The 12280-nt window shown below is 65.7% G+C and overlaps 1 protein-coding gene across 1 annotated transcript; it reads right to left on the reverse strand.

Annotated features, from left to right (window-relative positions):
- Positions 1-202: 202 nt before the first annotated feature.
- Positions 203-12275, reverse strand: GPAA1 (glycosylphosphatidylinositol anchor attachment 1; the record flags this gene model as incomplete). Its single annotated transcript, XM_066209351.1, has 9 exons — positions 203-1038; positions 1600-1767; positions 3536-3729; positions 5033-5098; positions 6620-6773; positions 7773-7969; positions 9613-9809; positions 11314-11415; positions 11942-12275. Coding segments are annotated over 9 exons (1656 nt in total), but the record flags the coding sequence as incomplete, so codon positions are not given.
- Positions 12276-12280: the final 5 nt, after the last annotated feature.

Consider the following 12280-nt stretch of genomic DNA (forward strand, 5'->3'; position numbering starts at 1 on the left):
CGGGATGGGATTGATGGCGGCGCCCCCTGGCGGAGGGCGGGGAAAGCGCACGGGAAGAGTCCACGCCCCCTCTGGGCAAACCGCGCCCCTCGGCAAAACCACGCCCCCGGATATAAGATCACGCCCAACACCAGCCACGCCCCCCCGGACAAAGTCCGCGCCCCCTCAGCAAACCACGCCCTTCAATAAAGGACCACGCCCCTCAGCAAACAACGCCTTTTAATAAGACCACGCCCAACGCAAAGCCACGCCCCTCGTTGCAGACCACGCCTGTCACAAGCCACGCCCCTGTACTAAAGCCACGCCCATCAGCAAGACCCGACCCCTCCAAGCCCTCCCGGTTTGGGGGTCCCAGTTTGGGGTCACACCCCGTGTCAGTGTCACACCCCCTGTTCCAGAGCAGCAGCCAGCAGGGGTACGCCCCCAGGTGTGTCCAGGTGTGTCCAGGTGTGCTCAGGTGTGCCCAGGTGTGGTCAGCATCAGGGGTCCGTGTGTCCACCTGTCCGTCCCTCATTTCCAGAAGAGCACGTTCCAGAGCAGCAGCCAGCAGGGATACGTCCCCAGGTGTGCCCAGGTGTGCTCAGGTGTCCCCAGGTGTGGTCAGCGTCAGGGGTCCGTGTGTCCACCTGTCCGTCCCTCACTTCCAGAAGAGCACGTTCCAGAGCAGCAGCCAGCAGGGGTACGCCCCCAGGTGTGTCCAGGTGTGTCCAGGTGTGCTCAGGTGTGCCCAGGTGTGCTCAGGTGTCCCCAGGTGTGGTCAGCGTCAGGGGTCCGTGTGTCCACCTGTCCGTCCCTCACTTCCAGAAGAGCACGTTCCAGAGCAGCAGCCAGCAGGGATACGCGCCCAGGGCCAGCAGCGGGCTCAGGTGCGCCCCGTGCAGGTGCTCCTGCAGCAGCCCCTGGCCCAGCGCGCCCAGGTAACGCTGCCACGCCTCGCCCAGCCCGGCCGGCGCCTCCAGCAGCTCCCGCTCCACCAGCACGGCCAGGAACAGAGTGACCCCCGGCGTGGTCAGCACCAGCAGCACGGCCAGGGGCAGCCTGGAGTGGACACAGGTGTGAGAGAGCACCTGGGACACCTGGGACCACCCACAGACACCTGAGACACCTGGGACCACCTGGGACCCCTCCCCAGCTGTGTCCAAGAGATCTCACCTGTCCCCATGTCACAGCTGTCCCTGTCACACCTGTTCCCTGCCTCACCTGTCCCTGTGTCACACCTGTCCCGTGTCTCACCTGTCCCCACGTCACACCTGTCCCTGTCACCTCCGTCTCACACCTGTCCCCGTGTCTCACCTCTTCCCCCCAGGTCTCACCTGTCCATCCCTGTCCTCGCTGTGTCTCACCTGTCCCAGTCTCACCTGCCCCTGGCACACCTGTTCCCCCCGTCACACCTGTCCCTGTCACAGCTGTCACAGCTGTCCCAGCTGTGTCCCACCTGTGTCTCACCTGTTCCCCCCGGGTCTCACCTGTCCATCCCTGTCCTCGCTGTGTCTCACCTGTCCCAGTCTCACCTGCCCCTGGCACACCTGTTCCCCCCGTCACACCTATCCCTGTCACAGCTGTCACAGCTGTCACACCTGTGTCCCACCTGTGTCTCACCTGTTCCCCCCGGGTCTCACGGCGGCCGCAGGTGGCACCAGGGTGACGCCCAGCAGGAAGCCCAGGGAGAAGTTGAGCAGCGCCAGGCAGGTGAGCAGCAGCGCCAGCGCCAGCAGGGCCACCAGCTTCAGGGACATCCAGCCCCGCTGGCCGCCACCCGACAGCGCCCTGGGGACACACGCACACCTGGGGTCACCTGGGGTCACCTGGGGTCACCCCCGGTGTCACCTGGGGTCACCCCCGGTGTCACCCAGTGTCCCCTGTCCCCGGCAGGGCCACCAGCTTCAGGGACATCCAGCCCCGCTGGCCGCCACCCGACAGCGCCCTGGGGACACACGCACACCTGGGGTCACCTGGGGTCACCTGGGGTCACCCCCGGTGTCACCTGGGGTCACCCCCGGTGTCACCCAGTGTCCCCTGTCCCCGGCAGGGCCACCAGCTTCAGGGACATCCAGCCCCGCTGGCCGCCACCCGACAGCGCCCTGGGGACACACACACCTGGGGTCACCTGGGGTCACCCCCGGTGTCACCCCCGGTGTCACCCAGTGTCCCCTGTCCCCGGCAGGGCCGTCCAGCCCCGCTGTCACCCCCGGACACGCCCTGTGGGGACACTGTGGGGTCAGAGCCCCTCCAGACCCCCGTGGGGACAGCCCCGGGGCTGTGCGTGCTGTGGGGCAGGGACCCCAAATACCCCGAACCCCACAGACCCCACACACCCCACAGAGACCCCACAGACCCCATAGAGACCCCACAGACCCCACACACCCCACAGAGACCCCACAGACCCCATAGAGACCCCACAGACCCCATAGAGACCCCACAGACCCCACACACCCCACAGAGACCCCACAGACCCCATAGAGACCCCACAGACCCCATAGAGACCCCACAGACCCCACACACCCCACAGAGACCCCACAGACCCCATAGAGACCCCACAGACCCCATAGAGACCCCACAGACCCCACACACCCCATAGAGACCCCACAGACCCCATAGAGATCCCACAGACCCCATAGAGACCCCACAGACCCCACACACCCCATAGAGACCCCACAGACCCCATAGAGATCCCACAGACCCCACAGACCCCACAGAGACCCCACAGAGACCCCAAACACACCATAGAAACCCCAAACACCCCACAGAGACTCCATACACCCCAAACACCCCACAGGGACCCCATAGAGACCCCAAACACCCTATAAGGGCCCCACAGACCCCAAACACCCCACAGGGACCCCAAACACCCCACACCTGTGCGTGCTGTGGGGCAGGGCCATCCCGGCCACGTAGATCCCGATGAGGGCCTGACCCACAGACCCCACACACCCCATAGAGACCCCACACACCCCATAGAGATCCCAAACACGCCATAGAGATCCCATACAGCCCATAGGGACCCCACAGAGACCCCAAACACCCCCAGACCCCATACCTGTGCGTGCTGTGGGGCAGGGACCCCAAACACCCCAAACCCCACAGACCCCACACACCCCACAGAGACCCCAAACACCCCATAGAGACCCCACACACCCCACAGAGACCCCAAACCCCCCACCTGTGCGTGCTGTGGGGCAGGGCCATCCCGGCCACGTAGATCCCGATGAGGGCCTGACCCACACACCCCATAGAGACCCCACACACCCCATAGAGACCCCAAACACACCCCATAGAGACCCCACACACCCCATAGAGACCCCAAACCCCCCACCTGTGCGTGCTGTGGGGCAGGGCCATCCCGGCCACGTAGATCCCGATGAGGGCCTGACCCACACACCCCATAGAGACCCCACACACCCCATAGAGACCCCAAACCCCCCACCTGTGCGTGCTGTGGGGCAGGGCCATCCCGGCCACGTAGATCCCGATGAGGGCCTGACCCACACACCCCATAGAGACCCCACACACCCCATAGAGACCCCAAACCCCCCACCTGTGCGTGCTGTGGGGCAGGGCCATCCCGGCCACGTAGATCCCGATGAGGGCCAGCACCACGGCCTCGGCCTCGCCCACGGGGAAGTGCTGGGTGGCCACGGCCTGGCCCCGCACGGGCAGCAGGTACAGCGCCGCCCCCGCCCCGGCCGACACCAGCACCGGGGGCAGCAGGTACAGCAGCCCCCGCGGGGCCTGGGGGGCACGGGGGGACAGCAGGGTCACCGCGGGGCACGGGGGGTCAGTGTAGGGGCACTGGGGGGTCAGTGGGGTCATGGTGGGGGCACTGGGGTCACGGTGGGGTCAGTGTGGGGTCAGTGTGAGGTCAGTGTGGGAGCACTGGGGGCACTGTGGGGTCAGTGGGGTCACTGTGGGGTCACTGTGGGTCAGTGTGGGAGCACTGGGGGCACTGTGAGGTCAGTGGGGTCACTGTGGGGTCACTGTGGGTCAGTGTGGGAGCACTGGGGGCACTGTGGGGTCAGTGGGGTCACTGTGGGGTCACTGTGGGTCAGTGTGGGAGCACTGGGGGCACTGTGAGGTCAGTGGGGTCACTGTGGGGTCACTGTGGGTCAGTGTGGGAGCACTGGGGGCACTGTGGGGTCAGTGGGGTCACTGTGGGGTCACTGTGGGTCAGTGTGGGAGCACTGGGGGCACTGTGAGGTCAGTGGGGTCACTGTGGGGTCACTGTGGGTCAGTGTGGGAGCACTGGGGGCACTGTGGGCACTGTGGGGTCACTGTGGGGTCAGTGTAGGGGCACTGGGGGGTCAGTGGGGTCATGGTGGGGGCACTGGGGTCACGGTAGGGTCAGTGTGGGTGACCGTGGGGTCACTATGGGGTCACAGGGGTCACGGTGGGGTTTGGGGTCAGGAATGGGGTCCCAGGGGTGGGAATGGGAGTTGGGGGGATCATGATGGGGGGGCTGGGGGAGAGGACAGAGGGGTCCCAGGGGACAGTGTGGGGGTCTCGGGGGTCCCGGGGTCAGGGTTGGGGGTCCCGGGGTCAGAGTTGGGGGTCCTGGGGGTTTCTGGGGGTCCCGGGGTCAGTGTGGGCGTCCCAGGGGTCAGGGTGGGGGTCCCGGGGGTCTCTGGGGTCAGAGTTGGGGGTCCCGGGGGTCAGGGTGAGGGTCCCGGGGGTCCCGGGGGTCAGAGTTGGGGGTCTCAGGGGTCCCGGGGGTCAGGGTGGGGGTCCCGGGGGTCCCGGGGGTCAGAGTTGGGGGTCTCAGGGGTCCCGGGGGTCAGGGTGGGGGTCCCGGGGGTCAGAGTTGGGGGTCTCAGGGGTCCCGGGGGTCAGGGTGGGGGTCCCGGGGGTCCCGGGGGTCAGAGTTGGGGGTCTCAGGGGTCCCGGGGGTCAGGGTGGGGGTCCCGGGGGTCCCGGGGGTCAGAGTTGGGGGTCTCAGGGGTCCCGGGGGTCAGGGTGGGGGTCCCGGGGGTCTCCGGGGTCAGAGTTGGGGGTCCCAGGGTCAGTGTGGGGGTCCCGGGGGTCCCGGGGGGTCCCTCACCTCCCCGGGCTGGGGGTCCCCGTCGCCGTCCTCGCTGCGGTTCAGCCGCATCCACAGGTCCAGGGCGTGGGGGGTCAAGGAAAGGGCCGGGACCCCCGGGCAGCCCAGCCCCCCCTCTGACCCCCAAGCCCCCCAACCCCCCCAAGCCCCCCAAGATCCTCCCTGGTCCCACCTCGGCTCCAGCGCCCCGCCGCCCAACTCCCCCTTTCCCCTCTTCCCCCAACTCTCCCTTTTCCTCCTTTATTCCCCCATTTTTTCCCCCATTTTTCCCCCATTTCCTCCTTTTTTCCCCCATTTTCCCCATTTTTCCCCCATTTCCTCCTTTTTTCCCCCATTTTCCCCATTTTTCCCCCATTTCCTCCTTTTTTCCCCCATTTTCCCCATTTTTCCCCATTTCCCCCATTTTTCCCCCTTTTCCTCCATTTTTCCCCCCATTTTCTCCCCGTTTTTTCCCCATTTTTTCCCCATTTTCTCCCATTTTCTCCCCGTTTCTTTTGGTTTTTCCCCATTTCCCCCATTTTTCCCCATTTTTGCCCATATTCCCCCGTTTTCAGCCCAGGATATCCTGAGGGCCAGCACCAGCAGCAGCAGGGCCAGGGCAGGTGCCTAGGAGCCCATTCCACCCCATTTTCTCCCATTTTTTCCCCGTTTTTTCGGGTTTTTCCCCATTTTTCCCCATTTCCCCCCATTTTTTCCCCATTTTTTCAGGTTTTTCCCCATTTTCCCCCGTTTTTTCCCATTTTTCCCCCATTTTTCCCCCGGGATATCCTGAGGGCCAGCACCAGCAGCAGCAGGGCCAGGGCAGGTGCCTAGGAGCCCATTCCACCCCATTTTCTCCCATTTTTTCCCCGTTTTTTCGGGTTTTTCCCCATTTTTCCCCATTTCCCCCCATTTTTTCCCCATTTTTTCAGGTTTTTCCCCATTTTCCCCCGTTTTTCCCATTTTTCCCCCATTTTTCCCCCGGGATATCCTGAGGGCCAGCACCAGCAGCAGCAGGGCCAGGGCAGGTGCCTAGGAGCCCATTCCACCCCATTTTCTCCCATTTTTTCCCCGTTTTTTCAAGTTTTTCCCCATTTTTTCCCCATTTCCCCCCATTTTTTCCCCATTTTTCCCCATTTTTCCCCGTTTTTCCCCATTTTTCCCCGTTTTTCCCCGTTTTTCCCCGTTTTCCCCCCATTTTTCCCCCGGGATATCCTGAGGGCCAGCACCAGCAGCAGCAGGGCCAGGGCGGGTGCCTAGGAGCCCATTCCACCCCATTTTCTCCCATTTTTTCCCCGTTTTTTCGGGTTTTTCCCCATTTTTTCCCCATTTCCCCCCATTTTTTCCCCATTTTTTCAGGTTTTTCCCCATTTTCCCCCGTTTTTCCCATTTTTCCCCGTTTTTCCCCCGGGATATCCTGAGGGCCAGCACCAGCAGCAGCAGGGCCAGGGCAGGTGCCTAGGAGCCCATTCCACCCCATTTTCTCCCATTTTTTCCCCGTTTTTTCGGGTTTTTCCCCATTTTTTCCCCGTTTCCCCCCATTTTTTCCCCATTTTTTCAGGTTTTTCCCCGTTTTTCCCCGTTTTTCCCCGTTTTTCCCCGGGATATCCTGAGGGCCAGCACCAGCAGCAGCAGGGCCAGGGCGGGCGCGTAGGAGCCGATGGAGACGAAGCGCGCCAGGGACGGCAGCAGGTACAGGAAATAGGATTGGTGCAGCCGCTCCAGCAGGTTGTTCAGCTTCCGGAACATTCCCTCCAGGGTCCTGGGGGGGGACAGGGCCCGGGGTCAGGGGAGACCCCCCGGGACCCCCCAAATACGGAGAGACCCCCCCGGGACCCCCCAAATCCTGGGAAAGACCCCCCGGAATCTTCCCGACCCCACAGCTCCAGGGGGGTTGTTCCGCTTCCGGAATGTTCCCTAGAACGTTCTGGGGTGGGGGGAGGGGGATTGGGGTCAGGGAAGACCCCCAAATGTGGGGAAAGACCCCCTGGGACCCCCCAAACCCCCCAGGACCCCCAAACTCACCTGCCCAGGTACCCCCAGATCAAACCTGTGCTGCCGGAAGCTGTCGATGCCGCGCAGGGTCTGAGACCCCCAAACCCCCATGGCTCCCAAACCCCTCTGAGACCCCCAAAGACCCCCCCAGGACCCCCAAACTCCCCCAGGACCCCCCCAAAGACCCCCCAAACCCCCCCAGGACCCCCAAACTCACCCGCCGAGGTACCCCCAGGTTAAACCTGTGCTGCCGGAAGCTGTCGATGCCCCGCAGGGTCTGAGACCCCCAAACCCCCCATGGCTCCCAAACCCCTCTGAGACCCCCAGGACACCCCCAGAGACCCCCAAAACCCCCCCAGGACCCCCAAACTCCCCCAGGACCCCCCAGAGACCCCCCAAACCCCCCAGGACCCCTAAACTCACCTACCCAGGTACCTCCAAATCAAACCTGTGCTGGCGGAAGCCGTCGATGCCCCACAGGGTCTGAGACCCCCAAACCCCCCATGGCTCCCAAACCCCTCTGAGACCCCCAGAGACCCCCAAACCCCCTAGGACCCCCCAAAACCCCCCCAGGATCCCCAAAACCCCCCCCAGGACCCCCAAACTCACCTGCCCAGGGCCCCCAAATCAAACCTGTGCTGGCGGAAGCTGTTGATGCCCCACAGGGTCTGAGACCCCCAAACCCCCCAGGGCTCCCAAACCCCCCCAGGACCCCCCAAACCCCCCCGGGACCCCCCAAACCCCCCCCCAGGACCCCCGGACCGACCTGCCGAGGGCCCCCAGGTCGAACTTGTGCTGGCGGAAGCTGTTGATGCCGCGCAGCGTGAGCGCCTCGATGCGGAAGCGCAGGAAGAGGCCGTGAGCCCCCCCGGGGCCCCCCCCGGCCTGGCCCAGCAGCATCAGGCCCAGCGTGCGCAGGCTCTGCGCGTAGCCCGGGCCCGAGGGGCCCTCCGGGGGGGGCAGCTGGGGGGGACACGGTTAGAGACCCCCAAAACCCCCCGGAGACCCCACAGACCCCCCAGTGACCCCCAGACCCCCCAGTGACCCCCCAAAACCCCCCGGAGACCCCACAGACCCCACAGTGACCCCCAGACCCCCCAGTGACCCCCCAGACCTGGTACTGACCCCCCCAGCCCTAGGGGGTAACTGGGGCCCGAGGGGCCTCCGGGGGGGGGCAGCTGGAGGGGACAGGGAGTTAGAGCCCCCCCAAAATCCCTCAGTGACCCCCCAAAACCCTCAGTGACCCCCAGACCCCCCAGTGACCCCCCAGACTCCACAGTGACCCCCCCAGACCCCACAGTGACCCCACAGACCCCCCAGTGACCCCACAGACCCCACAGTGACCCCACAGACCCCTCAGTGACCCCACAGACCCCACAGTGACCCCCCAGACCCCTCAGTGACCCACAGACCCCCCAGTGACCCCCCAGACCCCCCAGTGACCCCCCAGACCCCCAGTGACCTCCCAGACCCCTCAGTGACCCCCAGACCCCCAGTGACCTCCCAGACCCCTCAGTGACCCCCAGACCCCCCAGACCCCACAGTGACCTCCCAGACCCCACAGTGACCCCCTAGACCCCACAGTGACCCCCTAGACCCCACAGTGACCCCCAGACCCCACAGTGACCCCACAGACCCCTCAGTGACCCACAGACCCCACAGTGACCCCACAGACCCCCCAGTGACCCCCAGACCCCCCAGTGACCCCCCCAGACCCCCCAGTGACCCCCAGACCCCACAGTGACCCACAGACCCCACAGTGACCCACAGACCCCACAGTGACCCCCAGACCCCCCAGAGACCCCACAGACCCCACAGTGACCTCCCAGGCACCCCAGTGACCTCCCAGACCCCCCAGTGACCTCCCAGACTCCACAGTGACCCCCCAGACCCCCCAGTGACCTCCCAGACCCCTCAGTGCCCCCCCAAAACCCCCAGACCCGGGAGTGACCCCCCAGTGCCCCCCAGAGCTGGCGCTGAGCCCCAAACCCCTCAGTGACCCCTGAGTGACCCCTCAATGACTCCTGAGTGACCCACAGTGACCCCTGAGTGACCCCAAGTGACCCCACAGCGCTCCCCCTCTCCCCAGTCTGGGAGAGACCCCCTGCCCCACCCCCCAGGACGCCTCAGGACCCCCCAGGAGCCCTCCAAATCCCCCCAAACCCCCTCAAAACCCCCCAAATCTCCCCAAATCCCCCCAAAACCCCTCCAGGACCCCCCAAAACCCCCTCAGGACGCCCCCACGACCCCCCAAAGCCCCCCAAAGCCCCTCAGGACACCCCCAGGAGCCCCCAAAATCCCCCTGGGACTCCCCAGATCCCACTCAGGACCCCCCAAAAGCCCCCCAATCCCCCTCAGGACCCCCCAAATCCCCCCAACACCCCCCCAGGACACCCCCAGGGCCCCCCATAAAGCCCCCCAATCCCCCCAAACCCCCTCAAAACCCCCCAAATCTCCCCAAATCCCCTCCAGGACTCCCCCAAACCCCCCCAAGACACCCCCAGGAGCCCCTAAAAGCTCCCCAGATCCCCCCAAATCCCCCCCAGGACCCCCCAAAGCCCACTCAGGACCCCCCAACCCCCCCCAGGACCCCCCGGGACCCCCACCTTTCCCTGGAAGGTGCAGAGCAGGCCGTTCTTGTGGCAGAAGGAGTGGAAGAGGTTGAGCAGGTCCAGGTTGGGCAGCTGCCCGTTGAGCCCCTCCACGGCCACGTCCACGCTGGTCAGCACGTCCGTGCTCAGCTCCAGGGCCAGCGCGGCCTGGATGGCCCCGGCCCGGCCCGGGAGACCCGCCGAGCGGATGTCTGGGGGGACAGAGCGCCCAGGGGACCCCCAGAGTGACCACGGGACCCCCAGAGTGACCAGGGGACACCCAGAGTGACCATGGGAGCCCCAGAGTGACCAGGGGACACCCAGAGTGACCACGGGACCCCCAGAGTGACCACGGGACACCCAGAGTGACCATGGGAGACCCAGAGTGACCAGGGGACACCCAGAGCACCCAGGGGACCCCCAGAGTGACCAGGGGACAACCAGAGTGACCACGGGAACCCCTCAGAGTGACCATGGAACCCCCAGAGTGACCACAGGAGCCCCAGAGTGACCACGGGACCCCCAGAGCAACCAGGGGACACCCAGAGTGACCATGGGACCCCCAGAGTGACCACAGGAGCCCCAGAGTGACCAGGGGACCCCCAGAGCGCCCAGGGGACACCCAGAGTGACCATGGGAGCCCCAGAGTGACCAGGGGACACCCAGAGTGACCATGGGACCCCCAGAGTGACCAGGGGACACCCAGAGCACCCATGGGACCCCCAGAGTGACCAGGGGACACCCAGAGTGACCATGGGACCCCCAGAGTGACCATGGGACCCCCAGAGCACCCATGGGACCCCCAGAGCACCCAGGGGACACCCAGAGTGACCATGGGAACCCCTCAGAGTGACCATGGAACCCCCAGAGTGACCACAGGAGCCCCAGAGTGACCACAGGACACCCAGAGTGACCACGGGACACCCAGAGTGACCACGGGACCCCCCAGAGTGACCACGGGACCCCCCAGAGTGACCATGGGAGCCCCACAGTGACCACGGGACACCCAGAGTGACCATGGAACCCCCAGAGTGACCACAGGAGCCCCAGAGTGACCACGGGAGCCCCAGAGTGACCACAGGACCCCCTCAGAGTGACCACGGGACACCCAGAGTGACCACGGGACACCCAGAGTGACCCCGGGACCCCCCCAGAGTGACCACAGGAGCCCCAATGTCCCCTGTGGTCAGTGTGTCCAGCCCGGCTCCAGCCCAGGGTCACCTGGACGGGCCCTGACCGCTCCCAGCGCTCCCAGCGCTCCCAGTAAGGGTCGCGCAGCGCTCCCAGCGCTCCCAGTAAGGGTCGCGCAGCGCTCCCAGCGCTCCCAGTAAGGGTCGCGCAGGGCTCCCAGCGCTCCCAGTAAGGGTCGCGCAGGGCTCCCAGCGCTCCCAGTAAGGGTCGCGCAGGGCTCCCAGCGCTCCCAGTAAGGGTCGCGCAGGGCTCCCAGCGCTCCCAGTAAGGGTCGCGCAGGGCTCCCAGCGCTCCCAGTAAGGGTCGCGCAGGGCTCCCAGCGCTCCCAGTAAGGGTCGCGCAGGGCTCCCAGCGCTCCCAGTAAGGGTCGCGCAGGGCTCCCAGCGCTCCCAGTAAGGGTCGCGCAGGGCTCCCAGCGCTCCCAGTAAGGGTCACGCAGCGCTCCCAGTCCCACCAGTAAGGTTTGCATCACACCCCCATCCCCCCCAGTCCCTCCCAGTCCCTCCCAGTCCCCCCCAGTCTCACCAGTAAGGTTGACATCGTGGTAGGCCTCCAGCCAGGCCTGTGTCCCCACCAGGTCGTGCTCGGTCACCAGGAAGATCAGATCCTTGGCCCAGTAAATCTGACCTGCAAGGGACCAGTATAAACCAGTATAAACCAGTATGGACCAATGTAAACCAGTATGGACCAGAATGGACCAATATAAACCAGTACGGACCAATATGGACCAGTGTGGACCAATACTGACCAGTATAAACCAGTGTAGACCAGTATGGACCAGTACCTGTGTCCCCAGGTGTGTCCTTGTTCCCAGGTGTGCCCAGGTGTCCCAGGCGTCCCCAGGTGTGTCCCCAGTGTCCCCAGGTGTCCCTCCAGGTGTGTCCCCCCAGGTGTCCCCAGCTGTCCCCCCAGCTGTCCCCAGGTATCCCCAGCTGTCCCCGGTGTCCCTGGTGCCCCCAGCTGTCTCCAGGTGTCCCCGGTGTCCCCAGCTGTCCCCCCAGGTGTCCCCGGTGTCCCCCGGTGTCCCCAGCTGTCCCCCCCAGGTGTCCCAGGTGTCCCCAGGTGTCCCCGGTGTCCCCGGTGTCCCCAGGTGTCCCCAGCTGTCCCCCCAGGTGTCCCCAGCTGTCCCCCCAGGTGTCCCCAGGTGTCTCACCACGGCAGTACTCGGCCAGCGCCAGCAGCAGCCCCACGGCCTGGCAGTTCCGGCCGCCCTCGGAGCCGGGCACCAGCAGCAGCAGCGCCTCGGTGCCGGCCGAGCGCGGGGCGCGCAGCACGCCGAAAACGTTGGTGCCGCGGACCAGCTGGGGGGACACGGGGGGAGTGACCCACGCTGACCCACGGCTGACCCACGCTGACCCACGGACTGACCCACGGCTGACCCACACTGACCCACGGCTGACCCACGGCTGACCCACAGTGACCCACGGCTGACCCACGGCTGACCCACGGCTGACCCACACTGACCCACGGCTGACCCACAGTGACCCACGGC

This window comes from Chamaea fasciata, unplaced genomic scaffold, assembly GCF_029207755.1.
Source record: "Chamaea fasciata isolate MVZ Bird 193981 ecotype frontalis unplaced genomic scaffold, bChaFas1.0.hap1 SCAF_875, whole genome shotgun sequence".
Taxonomy (NCBI): Eukaryota; Metazoa; Chordata; class Aves; order Passeriformes; family Sylviidae; genus Chamaea; species Chamaea fasciata.